Raw genomic sequence first — 24,306 nt, 5'->3', positions numbered from 1 at the left:
GTAATGATTCCCTTTGACAGTGGCTTTTTGACCCATTTCCTAAGCTTTTTAATTCATGCTTTATGGCTACCGGATACTCTTCTGGGGATTTGTTTGGGGTTTTTTTTTAATATATCTATCATGTGGTAGTGAATCTGGTGCTAGAGGACTATTAGAACTGTTAGGTTGCTTTTAGCAATCAGACCTTCAGATAAAGAATAAAATGGGACCTACAGTTTATAAAATCACATTGGTGTAGAAACAGTTACACCAGTTATAGGCTGGATCCTTATCAGCTCTGCAAAGTGTGCGTGTGGGTTTCTGGGTTTCAGCTAACCAACCAAGGCATCCAGATGGTTTGATTTTTGGTTCTTAAATGTTGGTAATACAGGATTTTCTTCTGGTCTAAGTGAAACTCTGCTGTTTTAAGGATTTACTAAACATGAGCATCGGTGGACCAGAGGTCTCATCTGCAAGTTCTGTCAGCACTTCTCTATGTAAAAACCTGAGGCCTGGTTTCCCACAGAGCTGAGCTATTTTCTGGACAGTTAAGACTCATCTGAATCATAAATATTTTCAAGCTCTAATTATTAATGTATGTGAACAGTGCTTAGGAATCTTCATGTTTTCACATAGGGTCTAGAACCAAGTTCACCCTATCAAAACTCAAGAAAGAATTTAAACTTTTTTTCTTCTGCATTTAGTTTTAGTTATTGTTTTATTTGTTCCTAATTAATAATCTATATTATTTTCTGTTTCTTCATGTTTGAAAGCAATTCTTCTTGCTGCCCTCTTATTGGATCAAGAATAATTATTTAAACAATATCTTAAATAGACATTTTATAAATAAGAACAGAATCTTTGTGATTAAACATTCACAAGTGGGGCATTTCAGTATTTTGGAGCTTCCTCATTTTTTCCTTAAAAAGAATTCCAGGAAAACTGATACCAGTTTTTCTGGGCACTCAAGAAGCTCTGCTTCTGTTTCTGTCATCACTACAAGCCTATTTCGGAGAAGAAATTTGAAATAACTTTCTAGACATTATTGGTTCATTAGGTCTTTAGTTTTTATGACCTTGAACATGTTGGGTATCAGCATGAACATTTGCAATTGAAGAAGAGCAGGTGATGAGTTATTTTGTAAGGCCGTATTTCAACATTTAAATGCAGAAATGGTTAAGTTAGAATAAAGCAGCATTTAACTTCTCTCCCCACAGGTGAGGTAGGTCAGGTGTGATTGATACAGCCACTTCAGATTTGTTAGATGCAGTAGTCATCATATTAAGAGAAGTGGGTGAAAGAAAGACCTGAAGCTCCTGAATTGTAAGCCCTCTTTCTTACCTCACTTGTCTTTTCTTGTAGATTGCCATTAATGTAATACATTACACCTTAGTAAAGCTATAAACAAATGTGAAAGCTTTGTGTGTAAACACAGCAAATGCAAAGTATAGGTGTTTATTGGTGTTCTGTCAGTGTCTCCATGATCACTATGTTCACTGACTTTGAAAGGAGCGCTAAAACTAGATGAAAAGGCAGTTAATCTCTTTTTAGAAGCCTAATTTCTTAATTACTGGAAGATGGGTTAGAAAGTTTATGTAGGTGAATGTGTTAGTTAAAAATATTCTGTCTTCATTGTCTACAATTATTTTCACTATGTTTGAACCCAATTCGCAGAAGAATTTGGCATAAAGATGTTGCCGAGGTTGGAAAATGTATTTTAGTAGTTTTTATCTTGTTCAGTTTGTGCCTTCATGCACCATTCAATATGCACATTTTTTTCTTTATTGCTTCCTTCTAGCTCTGTCAACATGAACTGACAAAAAAAAGCCACCTACGTTGATGGGAGTGCTGGTTACGCTGGTTGATGATATTTTAAAGTTGTGGGCTTGTCTTTTGTGCTAAGAAAAATCCAGATGGATTGATTTCAGAGCATCATGTTAGCTATGCCAAGACAAACCTCGGCGTGTATACAAAGCATTGTACATTTGGTACAAGGTAGAGTCACCGAAGTAATCTCAAGTTATGTTATCATGGTGTAAGAAAGATACCGTATTTGTTTGTCCTGCACCTCGGAGTTCAAAGAAGCTAAGTGCATAGGCAAGAACAAGCACACAGAGTTTGTCCACAGTCAGGTTGAACTTCCAGAGCAGGTCAGGCAACACTGGAACAGGATAACAGGAATTCAGTTATCCAAAAACTGAGGGTCTCATTCTTTCCATGGCCAGAGGAACGGGAAATGGGGTAGACAGACTTGGGACAGGTTGCTCGGGGGGGGGGAAAGGGCTTGCTGCTTCTCTGCTGCTGCTGGTATCGGAGGGTGAAAATGGTGGGGGCCAGATGTTGCTGCAAATATTAAATGGCTTCCTTTTTAAGAAGAAGTGGCTGCTCTCCCTCCGTGGAAGCTTCGTCTCTTGTGGAGCTCTCTGCAGCAGCAGCAGCAGCTTGGCTTTCAGCTGAAGTTGGCAGCACAGCCACATTTCATCTTCTGCCTTCAGCCCCTCCTGCCTGATGCAAATTTCTTGCTTTTGTCAGTGCTTAAGATGCTCTTGGGATTTTCCCTGCTAGATGATAAAGTAGAAAGTCTCAAGTTCATTGGTAATTGATTAGCCCAGCAGGGTCTCCGCTGGACATAAAGGATGAGCGCAGGTCTCCGCACAGGTGAAGTGGCAATCTCAGCCGGCAGTGCCTGGGGGTGGTGGTGGAGCCATAGCTGGGGCAGTGAAAACAGCAGAAGGTTTAAAAAACCCCAAAAGCAGCCTCACATATGCAGGTTTGTGAATCCGTACACCTACTTTGTAGCCCTTGGGGCAGACATGCGGGACTGATGGGCGTACCCTCCCCAGGGATGCTCTCCAGCAGCTGCTTACACTACGATAATGGCTGACTAGTGCTTTTAAACTCTCCTGCCTGCCTTCCTTCCGTTACCTGCCAGCTCCGTGCCAAGGCATTCTGCAGGTACAACAGAGTCTGAAAGGGGACAATACAGCAGAACCTGAGGGCTCCTTATAGACAGGAAGGAAACCTCGGTGGATGAAGGATTAGAGGGACAACAGAGCAGGGCAAGGATTAGTTGCTGCACTAAAATGCTGTACTGTGCTTCAGGGAGCATTTCTAATACCTCGGAAGTTGGATACTGTCCCACTTGTATTTTTCAAATGCTTATCATTTAATGTGGAGTTTTAAAGATATATTTTTTTTAGGGTTTTACCAGTTGTATTTATGGAGTTGGGCAAGCAGAAAAAAGGCAAGGCTTTTGAGTAGATGTGGTAAAAGTTGTGTTAGTTACTAAAATACAGATAAAAATATTTGATATAACAGAAGGGTTTGTGGAGTCCTGAATGTAATTATATAACGGTTCAGCTTTAACACAGAAGAGGTGGGTATTTCCTGTTAGTGGAGTAATGCACTAAAAAGTAATTGCTCTTAGTAACTTGAGGGTTTGAAATATTTATAAAAGTAATGAAAGGTGTTACAGGATCAAGGTCCTCCCCACACATCAGAGATGCCTGATGGTGAGTTTGAAGATGCAAATTTAAAGTGTGACAGCATTACAATTTTCTTGATACTGTGACACAGAACTGATCTAAAATAATATTAACACACAGAACGTGTTCAGAGAATACTGTGAGGTTCTTTACTGATGAATATGGCTCACCTGGGCAGATGGTTCAGGGCTGTGATCTTGCACCCATCCTGTATCTCAGAAAGCAGATTTTTTTTTCATTTTATGATGGGTATGGAGCGTGATAGTAGACAAGACGTGGCTTGATAACTGCGCAGAGTCAGAATCTAGTCTGACAGACAGATGGTTTCACCAGTCTTGTGGCAGGTTTCAGAAGACTTATTCAGCCAGGGGTTTATTAGCTGAAAGCTGTGGACTCTGTGAACTAAATGTGTTCAAACATGACAGTTTTTACAGCCTTGATAATACCATTATTTTGAACCTGGTTACTGATCAGTTCTTGGCCTTCTGTTGGCAATTTTTTGTAAACATGATGTGAGATAGGTCTGTGTTGGTTTCAGGATAAATAAGGTTGGAAAGTGAGCCCTAACACAGTGTAGGACAGCTGGTTTCTTTGCTAAGTGATGGAAGAAAATCACTGAGGACTTTTTCCTGAATTTCTGATTCTGTTGTCACAGGAAGGGTGGTAAAGATTGCACTTGTCTTCCTGCCCGCCCTTCTATTGCTGTGAAGAAATAGAAGAAATATTCTCTGTGCCAGGAGATAGAGCCAGAGCTCTGAAATTGTTTTGGGCATGGGTTGGATCTACATCAAAGTGGATAATATACCTGAAATGGGCATTAGATTTTGCATAGTCACTGAGAAGACATGTAAAACCTTAAGCACCAAATGCTGCATACCAAAAGGTGTGTATGAACGCAAGACACACAAAATCACTTGGAACTGTTATGTTATGAAGTACAAAGAGAAGAATAAATTTTGCCATGGAAAAACTGCTGCTGTTCATAATTGTGTTTTACAGAGCAGGGCCTTGTCTAGGATGGCTGGTCAGAGTGCCAGTCCCCCCAGTTATCTGATCCTATTCCGTGGCCTTCTTTAGCCTATATAGTCTTTTGTAGCAGAGATTCTTTTTTCAGGTATTCATTAAGTTATGTTGGATAATAAAAATGACCTGTACACAGATATTTTCCATCTAGAATGTTTCAAATAGTGGTATCCTTAACAACAGTATTCCTGTTGACCAGAGCCAATTTAAATGCAAAATGGGTGCTTGCTGACAAAGTGGATATAGCTGTTTCCTTTCACGGTGTGCATCTCAATGCTAAAGCCCTTATCTGTACTAGAGAGGAGGCACTTTTTGTCTGGGTGAGCTGCTAGACATCAGCTGCAAGTATATAAAATAATCAGCCATTTCTAAACACTGCTTTTAAGCCACTCAGGGTGTTTCTTTTTTGCTAAAACAAGTAGAGTTGAAGAGGATAATAAGCCCTCCGTATCTCAAAGTGAAAATGAATTTTTGAATAGTGAAAACCAATTTGAGGATCTGAAGAGGAGCGTTTTGACAGATCTCTGCCACAAGGCAGAACATGCTTTATTTTTTTTCCTTTTTTTTTTTTTTTTTTTAAACGCAGATTCCCCTGCAGTCCATATATGTGCCTCTGAAACACAAGCACTGTGGCGAGTGCAAAAGGATATGCCAATGTTCAGAGCTGCAGTTCAGGAATCTGAATTTTGTTCTCTTTTCCTGTGTTGTCGCTGGATTGCTGTATGATAGGCTTATTGAACCGGTCTCAGCTTATTCTTTTAACTTAGTTAGCTGTATTGCTGAGTTTAACTAAGGAGATCTTTAAACAGCAGGGCTATGGAAAAATAATGCGTTATGCCAGGTTCAGCAGGTTTAGATGAATGGCAATATGTTGTAGAGATTAAAAATCTGACAAAAGGATCTGGTGCTGGAAATCATCCAGCATCACTGACTGGGGCTGCTGCCATTTTGAATCACAGTAAATTGTGCAGGTACTCTGTAAAATTTGCAATCTGCCTTTCCCTTCTTTTTATAAATTCCTGTGTGTGTCTCAGTTGTTACTGAGATATTTTGATAATGGACTGATGTGGAAAAATTAAATAAAAATAAAAATTCACAGCAAAGCTGGTTTGCTTTGCCTCCAACCAGCTTTCAAATTGGATTTATGTTATCCTGAAGACTCTCTTCAGGAGGTCTTACACCCACAGAGATGGCAACCAGGTGACTTGCAGAAGGAAGAAAACTGTCCCCCTGCAAGGAAGGAATACTTAGGTGTGCTGGTGTGGAGGAAGCTGCTTTGCAGATATAAAAAGAACGTTTTTGTCAGTTCTTTTTTCCAGACACGAGGTGGAGAGATGCTGTTCTGCAGCAGGCACTCAGACAGGCACGCACTGAGCAGACGATCTCTCCAACAAACTGTACGTTTCCAAGGAATTTGAGGGAACGTCTCCTTCCTGCCAGCAGAGATGATAAAATAGCATCTGACATTCAGGGCTTTTATTGTGCGGTGTGGAGTACGCAAGCTCGAGTAGAATAACAGCACCTTGGACCCACCTTTATCCACTGTGATGAGAGGTGGCTAATCAGCCCAAGCACAGCAGGCTTTGTTCTGCAAGCTTGCCCAAAGTCAGGCTGCGATGAGGATAATGCTAGAATCAGTCTGAGAGGCTGCTTCACAAAAACTTTTTGATCATGTTGCTCCAAAACCAGGGCTGGATGATGTTTTAATGAGATTTGTGATGTGTTTTAGAGTGAGGGATGTCTGGGTCCTGAATATGATGCTGTAACACTGAGGGCTGTTGCACTTGATTTCAAACCTGTGGGGAAACAGCTTGTTATCAGCAAGCCCTTCACCACACAGTGACAGAAGGAGAAATGGGAATTCTTCCAGCTGTGTTCCAGCTTGTGAATTTTCTTCAGGTAGCAGCTGATTTTAATCCCTACATTTTCTCTGCAAGTGAGTGCTGCAGTTATTCTTCTCTGCAGACTACCCAGCTCAAAGAGTTTTCTGAGAAATTATGATCTGTCCTTTTTCGTCTCAGACTGTGGGCTAATATTTCATTGGAGATACAGTTGTTCAGATTGTATTGCATAATATCTAAATATGACATCTCATTCACCCCCCCTAATCCAAGAGACAAGTCTGTTGTGTCAACATGATACTGGGGGTTTTATTCTTTCTTTTCCATCACTGCATCCTCCCAAAAGAAAAATGAATCTTATTCCCAGTGGCAGACATTGCAAGATACTTTGTGCCTTTTGGCAACTGCATTTTCAGAAAAAGACGATACAGTTATGCCTAGCAGTGACTGCACAAACCAGTGGAGCACTGAGTTAGCTTCTTCATATATTTTTGTGACATTAAAGCCTTACTTTGGCCTAATAAATTGTTTAAATAGAGATACATTACCCTTCCTTGAACCTGATTTAGTTGTCTTTTAAATACGAAGTACTAACTAGAACAAATTGATACAAAAGCTTTGAGTGTGAACTAAAAGTGTGTGATCTGAAGATTGACAGTAATCTGCTGTTTGAAGTTCTGTTCAAAGCTTAGAGCCTTAATATGACACACAACCAAGCATCACTTTGAAATTAACTTGCTTTTAATATTGTTTCAAATGATTATCTGAAGAAAATTAAGTATGCACAAGCATAACTCAGATGTCCTCAAGAGGGGCACATGTGGTAGTGGTTTGTGAGAGCCTCTTGCACCTGATACTCCTGGCTGTGTCCAAGGGCTGAGCCAAGTCTGAGTGAGTTCAAGCTGATCTTAAGCTGGTCCCAACACCTCTGAGATGGCCTCCCAGGCATCACGTGTGCTTGGAAATGGTCTGCTTTGCAGCAGTGGGAAGAGTCTGGGCTTACCATGAGGATCACAGCCTGGGATGTGTGTGATGGATGGGGAAAAGGGAAGCTGGGCTGCAGCCAGGGCCTGTGGCTGTGATCATTGCTCACCCAGAGCGAGCTCATTGTCTCCCACATCAGTCATCAGCACACAGTATAAGCCTGCCTTTGGAGGGATGCAGGTCATTAAGTCACCTGCTTCAAGGAATGGGCAAGGAGAGCATTGCACATTTTGTTAATTGACTACTATTTTTTTTTCCCCTTCCCCAGTGAGGTGAGAACTAGAGAGGAAAAAATAGTAAGAGTGCAAAGATCACAGAATACTGCCTACATTATTAGTGTGATGGGACAATATTTTTGGAGTGTTTATGCAGGGCTAGATAAAGAATTGGGAATCTGGGAAAGAGATATACTCTGCTCAGTCTGGCATCGTGGCAGTGCTGGAAATTAGAAATCAGGTAATAGGATTTTTGGTCTGGATCAGCCTCTGGCTGTCTTCAATATGTTCAGGAAATCACTTTACATTTCTGCTTCCATTTCCTTGGCTGTCAAATGAACATAATGATAACTGAGTGCTCATGCTTCATTAGAGCAATTAAATATTTTGGAGGAAGGAGTCATAGTTGTATGATTTATTAATCCAGCAAGGTCAGACTGAACTGTCTGTAAACAGCTAAAGAAATTGCAGAATGAGGGAAAGGTCTCCTGGAGCTGAGTGGATGTCGATGCTCGGCACACTGCCAGCAAGCAGGATTGCCAGAGAGGGTGAAGCAGATCTTTCCAGCCCTGTCTGAACAGAGAGGCAGGTGAAAACAAAGTATTTTTGTTTTTCACCTGCCACATATCAGCTCGCTGTAGTGAGTCCTTTGGGCATTCAGTGCAGTATCTGCTGGGTCTTTTTCAGAAAGAGGTTTTGCTTGTTTAGTTCTTCTGTGTGGATGTTTTACTAGCATGCTCTGCTTGGCTTTTTCTTTATGTACAACTAGTTGTGACATGATTTTATGCTTGAACACAGTAAAATAAAACGAGTCAAGGAGATAAGATACTGAGATAAACAAATGAGCAATGTTTATAAACCATGAGAGTCTCCTAAATTTGATAACCATCAGTTCTAGCCAATATACCCCATGGTGCTAAAGAAAGAAGAAATCAGTATTGCAGAAGCTTTTACAGAAAATTTATGAGCATATTTTTTCAGGAGCAATCCATGAATGTTGAAGCATAGCTAGCACTATGCACTTATTTATGAAGGGGCTTGCAGAGAAGTCCCTTGTTGAATTCACAAACTGTTTCAGGGAATTAAATTGGGGAATATGGAAATAAGCTTTTAAATTTTTTTTTAATTATTTATCAGTGTATACCCAGAAGAAAGTGCTGTAATAAATTAGCAAACTCCTTTGAGTAATGTGGCTGAATAGACAATAACAGTGATGCATAGTCCCTGCCAAAGTTATTAAGTATACCTGCCCAAGTTTATGTTTTATGGGATAAGTGGATTAGTATGAATGGGTTTTCTAATAGGAATTTTCTCCCCCTCCAAACCCTTAAGACAGACTTTCACTGTATGCAAGTATTACTTTCCAGTTAAAACAAGGTTGTAGCTTAAGTAGATACTAACGTGCATAAGTCATGATACGCTTTCGGCGAGTACAGACACCGTTTTCTGTGTCACAACATACTCCCTTTACACCCTGCCGCTTACACCTTTTGTGATTTGATCCCTGTTTCAGATATTAATTACTGTTAACATTGGTCAGAAAGTGTAGCCACGCTGTTGGCTTGCTGGGGCGCGTACCAAGCGTGCCCTTATCCCCAGCCACGGCCGCAGCAGCCATGGATAGCTCCTGTAGTGGTGGAAGAGGCACCTTTCTGTAGGTCTACAGGGGACCTACGTGTGGTCCTACTCGCAGCTGTGAATTAAAATGTAAGAAAGTAAAGGAGAACATATAGGTGAGAATGGTTGGTGGGAAGCGTTACCAGGCATTAAGAAATGGTTGTGAATTGTCAGTGTGCAGAAACAGGGATGGTGAAGAGAGTGGAAAGCAGAGTTAAATGACGCAGGTGACTCGTTCTCCCCTGCTCATCATATGTTTTTTGATGTGACTTGTTCAGATTAGTTTCTGGTGGTATTGAGGCAGATGATGAAGTGCCAAACAGACTGTGCAAGTTAGATTCTGCCTCCTCTCAATACAGACTACAACGTGCAACTAGAGAAATAAGGTTACTCTCAGGCAGCTTAAAAAATTAACATTTGAAAAACGAGCAAGGGGAGCTGCAGCTGCGGGCTGCTGCGTATGAAGTTGTGTTACCAAGAAGCAGCAGCCATCTCCTCAGGCACAGGCTCAGCCCGGCGAGGGACAGCTGTGGCACAGTGCTCAGCATAGGCATCTGGGTCACAGCGGTGCTTTATATCCCATTTGCTCTCTCGGTAAGAGTTACTTACTCAGATAATTACCTTTATGCTGTATTTTGCCTGTATCTCCTGGATTATCGAGAGAACTACGATTTTCGTTCACAAGTAATTTAAGCAAATCTCATGGTTAAAGGGAAAGGGGGATACTGCTCCAGGCAGCTGTAAAGGTGAAGCCGTTGGTGGTTTGGTGCAGTGGTCAGTGGAGACACAGGCCCCAGCACCACTTGTGTAAATGTGGGGGGCTCCCCTCCGCATGAGGGAACTGCTGGGAGGAAAAGGATTGTGATACTGCAATTTTTACCTTTGCTTTCCACTCTTTTCTCCGGATTCAGACAAAAAAAATCTATCTTACATCTCCTGTGCCTTCAGACAGCAGGATTCCTCCTGAAGTATTCATGCAGCTGCATGGATGGGAGGCTTGTCTCTCTCGGTGTAGTAAGGCTTACTACTTATGTGCACTTGAAAAACTTTAGTAAAAAACATCAAGCATCAGGATGATCTCTGCCTGAACAAATCATCTTTGAAGTTACACCTGTATTGCACCTTTCTGCCATACTGCTCCACAATGTCTCCCTCATATTTCTCTTCCATTTTCTGCTGTTGCATATTGGAGCACAAAACTCACAAAGGCACAGGAGAACTGAGTTTGGAGGGTGTCCTCATAATGCCCTGACCTGGAAGCCATGGTCTGGTTCTCTGAAAAAGATCCCAGTACACATTGTGGAAGGAAGGAATAGCTCAGGCTTTGGATGTGTGATTGGTTCGCTTCATTTAGAATACTATGTTGAAATGATTTCTTATTCTTGAATATTAAGCTGCCTCAACAGTTTCAAGTTGCAGCTAAGACAAATGGTTTGCTGGGTTTGCATCCCGAATGGTGTGCAGATGAAATGTAAAAAAGCACCTCTGATCTAGTCATTTTCATTTCATTGTGTTTTGCACTGTTAAGTGTCATCACAGTGATATTCTCTTCTATGTTTGTCCAAAGTGCTCCATATTTTTATGTTTACTCTTTTCTGTGTGCTTTCTTTAGGGTGGTTTGATTAAGATTTCATAACTAATTGTGGGCATTAGTGCTGCTTTACTGGTGCTCCCTGTGCACTGTGCTTTGCAGATCATGGGTTTCAGGTCTTCTACCTGTAACCTCCCAGAGGGCTCTTCAACGACACTGAGCCCTTGCTTGATCCCTTCCTATACTGCAGAGTAAGGAGCTATTGGGCTGAAAACCAATAAAGGGAAAACAACACCAAAAATACATGTAAACACGTATCTCTGCTCGTTGGCAGTAATTTTTTTGCCCTAAGGCAAGGTGACAGTGGCATGTCCTCACACCAGGAGGCAGCTAGACACGATCGATATAGGCAGGAGGGATGGATCTATACATAACAGATCCAGGCAAAGTGTATGTTTACAAGTCATGGTTGTACATGGCATCAGGGATCTCTCCGGCTGCCAGCCAATGACCCGACACTTAGCAGGGCCGGCTTCTTGTTGTACGGTGGGGACAGAGTAATGCTATCAAAGGTCTCCAACCAGAGATGGGATCGCTCATACAGTACTGTGTATCTGATTAAAAGGTGAAAGTAAAGCAGAAGATCTCCATGCTTTGTTTAAAAGAACGCAGGTGTTGTTTGCGTTCTTCGTTTTAAGTTGAAGCTGTGTTTTCCCATAATCAGGCTGTATAGACTTGACCTTTCTGCATGGTTGTTTACCGAATTTGTTTGTGATTTCTGTGTGGTTGCCTCACTGTGTCCCTGCTGTGGCTGGAAGCGAGCACTGCAGCCTAGGAGGAGTCTGCTGCCAGACTTCTATGAGGGCACTGGTCACAAGCTATACTTTAGACATTAATACTCCTTTAGCAATAAAAACCATCACTCAGATCTCCCCCAGGGAATTGTTGAGTCCCTTTGTACAAACACTTCTTTGTTATTATCTCACTTTTAACAGTTTTCTTGCTAAGGCATTGTTCTGGTGAATCATACATATCAAAAGATACTTTCCTTTTCCCTGTTCTTTCACTCCTGTTCATGCTTTTTTTCCTTCTTGTTACTCTTACTAAAATGTCTCTACTTCACTCTTGTTTTCCTTTAAATGTTTGAATAATTAACAGCAGTAGGCACAGAAAGATTTCTGTCGATGTGAACTGTACTGGTAAGTGTTTGATATGGCCTGCTGAGTTAGGGGAGGGCAGCAACAGGGAGCAAAGTTATTCAGCAGCAGCTTTCCAGCACTTCCTTGGCTTCCTGTTTGCAAGGAGAACTTTCAGGCAGCCTTTCCGGTGTTTCTCTAATCTTTAAACGCATGTTTTCCAATTCTGTTCCACAGGTGCCAACAAAAAAGCTGAAGAAATATGAGAGAGAGTACCAAACAATGCGAGAGAGTCAGCTGCAGCAGGAAGATCCTATGGATAGATACAAGGTACGGGAGATGCTGTGTGGGAATCTGTTTCATTGCTCAATGCCGCGGGGAGTGACCCGGTTCCAGCGGTTATGCAGAGGTGCGTGTGCCGCGCTCACCTCTCTGGGCTATGACCATGCACACCATAGGGAAGTTAAGTGGCAGGTGAAACTCACACCCTTTCTTGAACAAGCACTTTGAACACTTGGACATAGTGTTTTTTTGAGGAATATTTCAATCACAATTTGTAACTCTCAAGACATCTGCAAGTAGCCACATATAATATTTTTCTTCTTTCAGTTTATATGTTTGTAGGTAACTCTCCTGCTGTTGCACTTTTACGGGAGATCTTCATGAGACGCAGAAAAAAGGGGTGATTCTCAGCTACAAACACAAAAAGGAGAAAACATACATTGTTCTAGCACAAGCTGTATGCAGTGGCATCCACAGAGACTTTTGAAAGATGAGCTCTTCCTTGACTGATATGATCCTTGTTATTCACCTCTGTTTATACCAAGCATTAGTAATTTTTTGTTAATATAATGCCTAGTACGATGGGACCCAGAGCTCCCCTGGGGTCCCAAGGTACTACTGCCATAGAATTAATAGTAATAAATATTCTGCTTTAAAGCAGCAGAGAAATAAAGGTTGAGTTATTAATATGATAGCTTGATAGTTCACCAAAAAAGAATAGTTCTTTAATTTTGGATCACCATTGCTTATCTTTCCAATGTATTTGCTTTTATTGTCACTGCTACATTCTGTTGCCATAGATTTTTGTGTGATGGAGGCTCTGCCTCTAGGCATATACTTCATGTAGTGTTCAGGATCCATTTATTGTTTACTGTGTTTTGAAAAATTCCATTTTCTTTAGGTGAAGCTGCCAGAGATGAAGCACTTTACTGCCCGTTGCCCAGGTTAGCTGGGAAGCAACATGGCTTACACATACCTGTACTGTTTTCCTGCTGTTCTTCATTGTGCCTTAATATGTTGTGACATTGCAGTTGATACAGAGTCTACCAAGAGTGTGGAGCAGTAAATCATCATACAGGGTGCAACAGATTTATGTGGTCTGTGAATGTAGGGAAAGTGCACCACATTCAGAAAACCAGGGCATGAAACTGTGGTGAAAGTCTATGCCATAATTCCTAAATGTGACAAGATAGAGCTACAGGTACAAAGAAAATAGAACTTTTTTTTAAAAAAAAGTCCTTACTTGTGAAAAATTATATTTTGCATGTAGTGTTCTTTTGATGTCAAAGGGTGTAGATTTTGCTGTTTGTGAGAACTAGGACTGCTGTAGCAGCTGAGAGCCAACAGTGAGTATGACCTATTTAAAAAAAACCCACAACTTGCTGCTGATTAACTTCTGACTAAGTATTGTTCCAGTGGTTCACTTATAGTACTGTGGAATTAAATTAATACTTAGAAAGCAAAAAAAGCTTCTTTAAATCTCTGTGGAAGCATTTTAACTTGTTAATCTTGGGTGAGGGATGGTGAAGAACATTATCTCCAAGCTGCAAATGAGAATATAGGAAGTGGCCCTTTGGCAGTTACTGTCCCAGTCAGAATCACAGCCTAGGGTTTTGGCTTGCACTTTTGAAACTCATGGTGTGATTTCCTTATTGAGCCAGATTGGGTCTGATCCTCTTGGTGATGCTGTGATTAGGGAGAGTCCTCGTAACTGGTTAGTTGCTCATTAAGTTCAAAGTTCGGACACATTCTTCACCTGAGGGGTGTCATGGAGAAATGCTTGTAAGTGCTTTCTGTTCCCTGACTTGCTTGTTTGATTTTTTTAATATATCAAGATGAGGTTGGTAGAAATTGATATTTCAAGAGTTTTTTCCAAAGGGCAGCAAGAAACACAAGCTGTGTGGGTCCTCGCAGGCAGAAAGTGGAGAAGTAATTTGCTTGTCCCTTAAACAATTGATCTGCGGCTCGTGTGTTTATAAATACATTTCGTTTTGGCAGTGTCAATGCTAGATATTGCCCAGCCAGGCTTGGTTTGGGAAAGGACTGAGTCTACGCTGCTGAAAAGCCAGTATTGCCTCTGAGCATGGCGCCGCTGTTAGCTACTGCTGGTCTCCTGTGCACTCTGTGTGGGCTGTGCCCTCATGGCTTACATGGTTGTAATTTTTAGTTTCTCTTCCCAGACAAAAATGAGGTTTTGGTTTACTCGCAGGGAGGACATGTTTCTTGGATGGTATCATTGGAGTGGAGATCCCTGTAGAGTATTCCTCTTAAGGGTCAAGAAGGAATCTGAATGTTGATAGTTTTTATTTATAATTGTTAGAGTTTTTGTTGTTTGCAGTATGTTACAGTTTTTATTGCCAACAGAGATTTAAAAGGCCCACAGAGACACTGGCGCTCCAGAGTTGCAGTGATGAAGGATGTCTTGAGTAAGACACCTGCCTGTCACCTGGCCTGCAGTGGGAACGGCTGGATGGACTGTTGGGAGAGTGGGAGATGGGCCGTGCGTGGCACTGGGGCAGGAGCAGCCGCTGTGATGGCAGCAGGGCTGCAGCTGCACCGCCGTGTCCCCCTGCTCCAGCCCTGCTGCGCCGTGAGCCGGGGGGAGCAGGCACAGCTCTCGTGTGCAGGTCTGACTCTTGCCCCTGCATCAATGGGGAGACCAGGCCTGCACCCTTCGTCCTCTCCTCCGCAGCACTTGGGCCCTAGAGGTTCCTGAGCTTGGGGATGGCGGGGCTGCGCAGCCTCCAGTCACGCAGGGATGCGATGCGTCCTGCCAGGGATGGCCGGGCAGGGTGCTCCCCCATCCCACCGACCCCAGACTCCCCACAGGCTCCAAAAGGGGCTGGCTTTGCTATGTCTGGCCTGCCATTAACCAGCCACCTTTTCTTGACAGGTGAAATTTGTGTGCTACAACAAGCTGTGTTACAGGCCACAGGAGCTCCTGCCCAGCTCGTATTTTATATGTTGATTGTCATTTGACTTACCAAAAGAACAGTATTAAAGAGTGCCATTGGTTTTGGTGTTTGTTGCTTTCTGTATTTACAAGTATTATTTAGGGAAAGTGTATTTTTTTTATAGACACTTTTTCATTTTATTTTCCATTGCATATAACAAATTATCACTCACATTTTTGTCAGATTTTTAAAAGCTGCAACAGTAAACATGTCCTAAATTGCTGTTTGTCACCAAATTTCATTACTTTTGGTTAAAATAAATTACAAATTGCATATAGAAGCCAGGAAGAAAAGTGAGTTACATGTGCAGAAAAAATAGCTATATAGCTTGGATTGATATTTGTCTATATATTATGGGGGGTTTTTTTGAGAACACCTCATGTAAGAGGGTTTTGATTGACTTGATGAGAAATTACTGGAGTTGGGCTTGGGACTTCTTGATTTAAAATAAAGAGGCTGAAACTATACAAAGAAGGGCTGGAGTTTTGCAATCAGATGCTGCTTGTGCACGCAGTTCTGTTCTGAGAGTAGGAACGCCTTTTCGTCCGTATATCTTGTCGTGCAATGGAGAAGTTGTCTGTCTAAATGTAATTTGGACGTAATAGCCTTTTGCATGTTTGAAGTGAAAGTAAAACTGGTAATTTTAATTCAGTCATGGTAACGGAATGGTAATCGGTATGAAGAAAAACATAAGCTAACTCGATGTGGATCATTGTTTATTTGTAGTTTTTTTAAAAAGTGTGGTGTGGGGCACTTTTGTTAATGCTTCTTCAGGGTCAACAAACAGAAAACACAAACCATCTCCAGGAGCCTCTGTGTTGCTTCCCAGGAGAGGGTTTCCTGAAGAGTCAGCTGTAAAAGCCTGTTGGGTTTCTAGATGGAGGTTCACAGGGTTTTGCTTCAGATCTCCTCCACAATCAAGAGCCCTTTCCAGTGGGCTTACGAAGACTTCAGTTAGCCCAAGTCCAGAAAATGAATTTTAACACGTTTTCATTCCATTCCACTATTGAGGATCTGTTCATGCCCAAAGATCTGGGGTTTGGGTGTTTGCTCATCAGAAAATGTGACACCGAATTGCTTAACAAGGTCTGTGACTTGTTACACCCCACTTGAGCAGCAGCACAACGAGGATGCATCATCGCCACTGATCTTGTCAGAAATTGCTCCTTGGTGCTGCTGGAAGGGAGCAGAGGGCGGAGTTCAGCCTTTCAGTCTTCCTGACCTGAGGCGTGCTTGCTGCCTTCAAATTTGCCTTCTTCTTTCCGTCCAGTATGTGATGGAAGCTGCAGTATATCCTCTTTAAAACCCGGAACCAAAAACCCACTGAAGAATCAGCAACAATTTTTTTTGGCTGCCTTTGTTGGTATTAAAAATTATTTTATATCCTGTTTTCACTGTCTTTACACCAATGGTTGAAAGCAGTATTTGGTCTGTGACTTTACAGGAGGTAAGTTTATTTGTGTTTGTATGTATCAGCGGTGTTTGTCCCTTTTGGAAATGCAGTATCCTCCTTTTAAAAGCTAGCCAGAGTGCACCAGCTGCCTATTGTAACCAGAAGGAGGAATTTGGGAAGGAGGACTCTTATTTTACTGAGTGTAGAAACTGAGCGATGCCGAAGAGAAGGAAATTTTTGTCATAGTTGGTAAATTGTTAGTGGTGTGTAGAGGAAAGGCAGAAAGCTGTCTGTTTACACCAAGGACAACTAGCAGGTCTGACGAGTTGGCTTACGCCAGGTTACAAAATGCTGTCTGTGATGCGAGTCCTGCTGTAACGAACCAGCTTCATCTGTTGAACTTTATGCCATCACGAATGGTACTTTAGAAAACCTCATAAATATTTCAGAGCCACTGAAAATAGTTTATTACGTATGAAAAGCGCTATTTGCTATTTTTGTCTTTACTGTGTAACATTAGGTTTTATTTAGACTTAAGCAGATTAAGAGTTTCCCCCTGAGGAAGGAGGCAGTTTTTCACTGCTAGATCTGGGGGGAGGAGCTGGAAAAGACAAACCATCTAATTGCACATACTGCCGTGGGTGGAGGAAGAGTAAAGGTGGCCCTGTAAGAAACTTTCAGCTGGAAATTAAAAGTATTGTGAATGAGATAAAAACATCTCTTAGCTATTGACTGGATGCTCAAGGTAAGAGATCTTTAACTTACTGATGACGTGCCACGTAAATTCTAGTTTTAGAGGAGGATAGCGCATTTCCAACCACGTAGCTTGCTTACCCACTTGTCTGTGAATGCAAAGCAGGAACTTTGAACTTCACATTGTGCGGCTTGCTTTGCGGACACTGAAGCTTTTGGCAAAAGCATAGCAAAAATGTAAAGCAAACTTCTTTCTGGGTTATTTTGTGGAAGTCTTAACAATTTGCTGATTCTCCCTCTAAGCAACATCCCTATGAGAAGGTATCGGTGCTGCAGCACCTGGCAGCAATGCCATCCTGATCTGGTCCCAGTTTTAGATGAACTCAAGTCACTTTCTGACAACTGCTTGCTGGCAGGGCTGTGTCGATAAAAATCACCATTTCTAAGATGGTCTGAACAAAATATAGAAATAAAGACACATTGAAGCATTTATTGGTATTATTACTAAAGACTGCAATTTGGTTTTACACTTGAAAGTATATATTACCCTTAGAGAATAATTTTACTTTAAAAAATTCCTAGTCTCAAACAGAATACAGTGCAATTAAAGTAAAAAAGATCCCCAAAGTTATGCATCTTTTAGCAGTGATTATTCTAACTGTGTTAAAACAAAAGTATTTTACTTACAGTTTCTCTAACAAGTTATTTAAAGTATGATCTTTTGTAAAGGAAACAAAATTACTTTCCTGTACAGGGCAGTGCATAGTCTAATTGCACAATAGGGTCACATTAAGGAGAGAGTATCTGCAGAGGTTCTGCTTCCTGCCACAGAGGAAGCTCCCACACAGAAGAGACCTTTTTTAGCATTCTCTTAGAGCTGTAGTAGTCCTTTTTTGTTTAAGACAAGCATGCAGAATCTTGCAACAGAAAAAAATTGCAGTTTCATGGTGATGAGTTTGGAAACAAAAAAATATCTGAGCGTAGCTGGTGAGCAGGAGGAAGTGAAGACATGTGAATAATGTGCTTATGCAAAGAAATGACATTTTATAGGAAGGCATTCACTGAACAACTCTTAGAAATGTTTTGCTGTCTAAGTACTGAGATATATATTCATTTTTGCTTTTTTTTTCTTGGAGAACATAACCTAACTTTCAAGTGAGCACAGGTCATTTTTGAAATCTCAGCACGTAGGTTATTGTTCCTCCACCTATGAGTTTCCATATGAACTTGGTATTTTTCCTTGAGTTTCCACTGTGCATAGATTCCCTTTGCAGTCTCTTTTGGTACGAAAGATACATGGTCATTCTGTGACTAAAGGCCAGCACATTTTTTGATGTCTTAAGGTCTGTTTGAGGAGGGCACCTCTACCTGTCCCACTTGGCTGTGTTCTTCCAAAGGTGAAGACATATTTGATGTGGACTCCTGGAAGTTCACTGAACCACAAACATCTTTTGAATATGATTCTTGTGTCTCAGCCCTAGAAGAAAATCACTGAAACTGTTTTTTGAAAAACATTAATTACTACTGTTCATCCCTCTCCTGTGTACTTACCTTCTCTAGTTGGTCTCTGCGTAGTCGTTTTTGCCTGTATGGAGTGGGTAGGGAGTGTAGTGCAGTGAGGACTAGGGCCTGCAGTCCCCAAGTTCTGCATGGCCATGCCCTGCCCAATGAGCAGTTTCTGGGCCTGTGCTCAGGGAGTGAGGGCCCCTCTCCATCTGGCAATTTTTCTCAGCAGGTATCCTGTAAAATGTGCACGGCTGTCACTGGTGTGAGATAGTGCACAAATGGTGACACAGATTAAACGAGCTGTAGGCAGTTCCCTGCTAAATGCTCTTTACCGGTCCCACAGAAGATGAGAAGTTGGCAATGCATCATCTACAAAATGGACTATTTTTATCAATTCCTGCAGATAAAATTTTGTAAAATGGAGCAGGACAGCTTTCTACTTTTGATTGGAAACCTTATTATGAGTATCTTTTAATTGGTCCCTGTTCACTGCTGCTGGGTGGGATTTTATCTGCCTAATTTCTTTTGATGATGAGCAAGCAGAAGCCAAGTGCTTTTGTGTAGAGGACTGTGTTTACTTTTGTCAGAGAAACCCTACAATCAGTGTGTCACTTGTGCAACACAAACATTACCATTGGGATGTCAATGGAATCGCTGCATTTGCACTGCTGGCTTAATTCACTGTTGTTTCCCAGAGCAGCAGTCCTGTCTTAATGTGCACTCTTGCCTTCTCGGTGTTTTACACACACAATATACTTGCTTATTGCTCTTTAATATTGATAAGGATTAACTTCCTTTTCTCCTTGTTACTTTCTTTCTGCAGAGGGAGAACCGCAGGCTCCAAGAAGCAAGCATGCGGCTGGAGCAGGAGAATGACGACCTTGCCCACGAGCTTGTAACAAGCAAAATTGCCTTACGGAATGACCTAGACCAGGTAATGCTAACAGAGATGGTCCCAGCTCGGGCTTGGCAAACACCAGTGTCAGGAGCCCTGATTTGCGCTCAAGTGAAAGCATGAACACAACATTAAAAGTATAATTATTTGTGCCTTTATTTTCCTGACAATCTCGCTCCTAGTTGCAGTCAGGCAGCTGGATTGCCACATGCGTGCAACTGTAGACATTCACAGCGGTGTCTTGCCAACTGTACCTTCTCTGTTGGGGATTGGTTTAGAAAATGTAAGCCATAACCTTTAGACAGATACACAGAATGAGCATTTACTTGAAAAAGGAATCACCTACTCCTCGAAAGACTAATCTCAAGGGAAGTTGCCTTGCAGAATGTCTACCACCTTACAGGGATCTGTTTTTCACAGCAGTTTTAGTACAGCCAACAAAATTCAGAGATAATGAAGTGGCATGGCACCAAAAATTAGGACTCCTGGGTGTCCTTTGATAACTGCATTTGTTTCTTGTGAAGACTGGAATGTGAAGGGCAGCAGCATTCAGGGCCCTTTTATCTCACAGATGACGGTCAGAGGACTACACATTCAACCCTCCTCATTCTGGAGTGTTTTATGTAGTATTGATAAATGCAGTAACAGCTTTTACAAATGTACTAAACCCAGGAGGGCCATACTCCACCCCACCTCGTGATCAGTCCCGTGCTCAGTGAGGGCTGTAGTGCCTTTTATAATGCAAAATCTTCTCCTGCAAGAGCCTCTCAGTTTGAATTCCCATAGCTATTTGTCTTTCTTTAGCTAACCTCAGAACTGTAAACGTCATTGACCACAGTTGTGCAGTGGTCAGGCTAGTTGTCTAGGCAGATCCTTGGCAGTTAGGCTCTGCTGATTTGGATCCATGTGATTCTAAAGATCTGAGCCACCTCGGTGAGCAGACACCGGCAGAGATGCACTTTGCATGGTGGAGTGGGCAATCTCACAGGAAGGCCAAAAACAGTGTGCTCTGTCTTCCCCAGGAATAGCTGTACAGAAAGCAGTGTTATGTCTGCTGCTGCCCATGCTTGTTTTGTCTCAAGTGTTGTGACAAGGCTGCCAGGCACATACCTTTGCCAGTGCCGCTCCTTGCTCTCCTGCATTTTATTTTAGCAATCTTTCTGTAGACAAGAGTGGCTCCATGAAGTTTTCCCACACCCTGCCTCAGTTCACTGGCACAGAAAGAAAAGCTTTGTGCTACTGCGCTCCTCATCTGTGAGGAGGGCTGGTACAGTACACCACTGCAGCTGCTTGGAGTACCTGGAACAACACATAAAAGGAGGAAAGATTTGCAGTTTCTACAAAGCATATCTTAACCAGGTCAAAAATAGCCTTGTAATCCCCGAATTCTTTTGTTCTAAGGTGTCAATCTTACCAATTTTCTGTTCTTTCAGGGCTTGTTTTTCTTTCTCCCATACAGCTATACATGCTAAGCAATGCAGGAATCCTTAGTCTGTCTCTTCAGTCGTGGCCCTGGTGGAGCCGCTTCTGCTACCCACAATCACCACTAATCACCCTCATTAATAATTATAACTGTGGCAGATAGATAAGCTAATACCACTAGCAGTGGTGGAAAACCAAACTGCAACTCAGAGACAAGTTCTGTACTTGTTTGCATTGCTGTTTACAATGCCATTTTTGTATTTTCAGCAAACTAAGTATTATTTGACCACAACTCTTGCCAGTTCTAGCACCTAGTTGCTGAACAGGAGTGGTGGGATGCAGTGTGTATCTCCCAGCTGGGGAGGTCAACAGGATACAGCCACATGGGGAGAAACACATTTCTCTCCTAGTGGTCGGTGAGAACAATGCTCACAAAAACAAAGCATTCCCAGGATGTTTCACGATAAGCTCAGCCCTTCAAAGAAAGGAGAACATTCTCCAGTACACACAGTGTCAAGTTTCTCCAGGTAATACTCACTTGCACTGATAAACAAAGCATTTTATATGGTTTGTCTCTTTTATACTTGTCTTTGTCCAGACACTTTGTAAGGTACAGTGCAGGCACGTCATGTTTTCTACAATAATCTGGTTTCCCCACTTACAGATACAAAAATGGAATGAGTTATCTGAAGTTACACAGGAGCTAAATCATGCTGCCCTCGCTTAGATTAATGTTGTTCCCAACAAAATATTCTAGACATCACTGTTTGTATTAGGACATAGTATCTACGCTTACTTGCCATCTGGATATAGGTAGACATTTGGCAAAAGGGTCCTTTTACACAGTTGTTGAAACATAGTGAAATAACTTAGAAAAGAGCTACTTGAAAAGGGAATTTCCTATAAAAAATAGGTTAGGTGAACCATCAGAGGGCAGGAAAAGGTGATGCTAGAACCTGAATCTACAGTATTTCTGAGATGTATATACCAATACATTTGTACTGTCACAGATAACATCTGGTTTACACCAGCATTTCTAATTCTAGGCTGAAGACAAAGCGGATGTTTTGAACAAGGAACTTCTCCTGACCAAACAGAAGCTAGTGGAGACTGAGGAGGAGAAACGGAAGCAGGAAGAGGAAACTGCTCAGGTAAGGCATTCTCCAGCTTTTCCCATTTAGCAAGGAAATGCAAGTAAAACAATATGCAGAAAAGCATGAATGTGTTGCAGTTGTGGAAAGGATTTTGTCTTTAAAATGCAGTCCCAATTGAAAATTTACACTGCCGGGGTATTTTTTTTTTTTAAAGTATGTTTTTCAGTGTTTTCCTGTACTTGAGCTCTGAGTGTTCAGTTTTCCATACTTATCCTCTTCCCAGTATTGTAATAATCATTTTCACTGGTGGTGAGCAATTGCAACTAAGGAGACGTGATCAGACCTTTTCATTATCTAAACAAGGAGCTGGAAGAGTTGTTGCCTTCTAAGAGGCCATTCTGGATTCAGCTGCTGGTTCACTGAAATCAAGCTGAGAACATTCCTGTCCAAAGCTACAACTGATGGCAGAACAGAGTTGAGGGTTGGGAAAATTTTGCTGTCTAGACCTGGCCTCATACTTGTTTGCAAAACATGCAGTCTTAGTTTTTTAATCCTGGGTATCTAATGTGCTGATAACTTAGACACAAGTATGTTTCAGAAGCGATACCCTGGTTTTTATATTTGCTATTTGACAACAGTGACTACAACAATCAAATGGTAATTCTTTGTGTGTCTCTAAAATGGAGGTTGCCAAGTTCTCTTGTTTGCTATAAATAAAGCAGTGGAGGCCTTTTTCCTACTGCAAGGGATCTCAAAATGTAGTGGTTCTGCATGGTGGAGGAATGAGTTAGCTGTATTTTAACACAGTCACAGACCAAAAGGGATTTTTTTTCTCGTTACGGAGATGAGAGTGATAATGCCAAGAGATTCTTCTTCCTGATCATCCCCAAACAAACAAAGAATCTGTCTGCCCAAACCTGTTGTAGCAGCGTGCAGAAAAAACAAACTAAAATCAGTAAAACCCACTTAAATAGTAATGCTCTTGTTTTGTGTTCTGTGAACCATGCTGTACCACGATTTAATGCAGAGAATAAGAATTAACCTGCAGGAGAGTTCTCTAAGCAGGGATATGCTGTATCCCAGCATAGACTTTTTGGTTGTAACTAAATGTAATAAGTACACACTTACTAATCAGACACTTGTCTGAAGAACTGGAGTTGGTAAGAAGAAGCTGTACAACTGTTGTAAACACAGCAAGACTTTGAGAGAACAATATGATGATGCATTCTGAGAACTTCTTTCAGCGTACTGTGTAACTTCTCTCCTTCAATTCCTAGCTGAAGGAGGTCTTCAGGAAGCAGCTAGAGAAGGCAGAATCTGAGATCAAGAAAACCACAGCCATTATTGCAGAGTATAAACAGGTACTGCTCTAGAGACGCTTTCTCATATTTCTTCTTTCAAGAGGAAATTTCTTCTGAGAGACGAATATTCAGAGTTGCAGATCTCATCCTTTAAATAAGATACACTACATTTTAGGCTTTCAGAGAGCAAGCATTGTAGTTTGTCATAAATCTTTCTGTGGTTTTCCTAATAGCCTCCTAATTTAGGGAATCAGGAATAACTTGTCTTTCAGCTAATTTTAGTACCTTAGGGTGAACGCTGCTTTACTCTGTGACATAATGCAGTATAAGCATTATAAACTAATTAATCCATAAAATGTTCCGGGCTCCATGTTCAGTATTGAATACTGCCGTTTTTTTCAGTCTCATTATCAGCAGCAGTGGATTTGTTCAGGGACCTGAGTGAAGCAGAATGTAAGAAAATTTGGCTCTTACAAAAATCATTGTTGAAAAGCACAGGTTATATTTTGGTATAGTAAACTTAGCTAAGAGACTGCTTTTTCTGCTCCAGATTTGCTCCCAGCTGAGCACCAGGCTGGAAAAACAACAAGCAGCCAGTAAAGATGAGCTGGAAGTTGTGAAGGTGAGAATGATGCCTCAACGTATGGGATGTTTCTAACGCAAGTATTGCCAAATGCCAGGGATACAGCACAAAATGTGAACTGAAGTTTTATGCAAGAACAGCAGTGTCCACCCAGCTACACTGACAGCCCCACGTGCATTTTTCATCAGATATAAACAAGGAAAGGGTTTATTTCCTTTCATGGTCCTTTATCTTATATCGGACAAAGTGGAACTCTCAAACAGAAGTGCGTACAGTACTTGGCTTTTCTTTTTCCCATTGAAGTGTCTCCTTTTGGCAAAAAATGTAGAGACATGGGTATTTAGTTTGATGTTTTAATTAAATGGGGGGGGG

General features: G+C 41.6%; 1 protein-coding gene across 8 annotated transcripts in view; it reads left to right on the top strand.

Annotated features, from left to right (window-relative positions):
- RABGAP1L (RAB GTPase activating protein 1 like) overlaps positions 1-24,306 on the top strand; it is a 280,747-nt gene that overhangs the window by 252,555 nt on the left and 3,886 nt on the right. For 4 of the 8 annotated variants that reach the window (XM_026853549.1, XM_026853550.1, XM_026853552.1 and 1 more), the window contains 5 exons: positions 12,049-12,141; positions 19,463-19,573; positions 22,003-22,107; positions 23,328-23,411; positions 23,902-23,973. In XM_026853549.1, the coding sequence (XP_026709350.1) occupies positions 12,049-12,141; positions 19,463-19,573; positions 22,003-22,107; positions 23,328-23,411; positions 23,902-23,973 (465 nt within the window). Of the gene's footprint in view, positions 1-12,048; positions 12,142-12,420; positions 13,316-16,469; positions 16,495-19,462; positions 19,574-22,002; positions 22,108-23,327; positions 23,412-23,901; positions 23,974-24,306 lie in introns of those variants that run through there. The other 4 variants (XR_003398896.1, XM_026853555.1, XM_026853554.1 and 1 more) reach the window with 2 other exon arrangements.

This window comes from Athene cunicularia, assembly GCF_003259725.1.
Source record: "Athene cunicularia isolate RWA chromosome 8 unlocalized genomic scaffold, athCun1 chr8_part1, whole genome shotgun sequence".
NCBI classification, from domain to species: Eukaryota; Metazoa; Chordata; class Aves; order Strigiformes; family Strigidae; genus Athene; species Athene cunicularia.
Note: the sequence above shows the minus strand (reverse complement) of the source record. Positions and strands in the feature narration are given on the sequence as shown.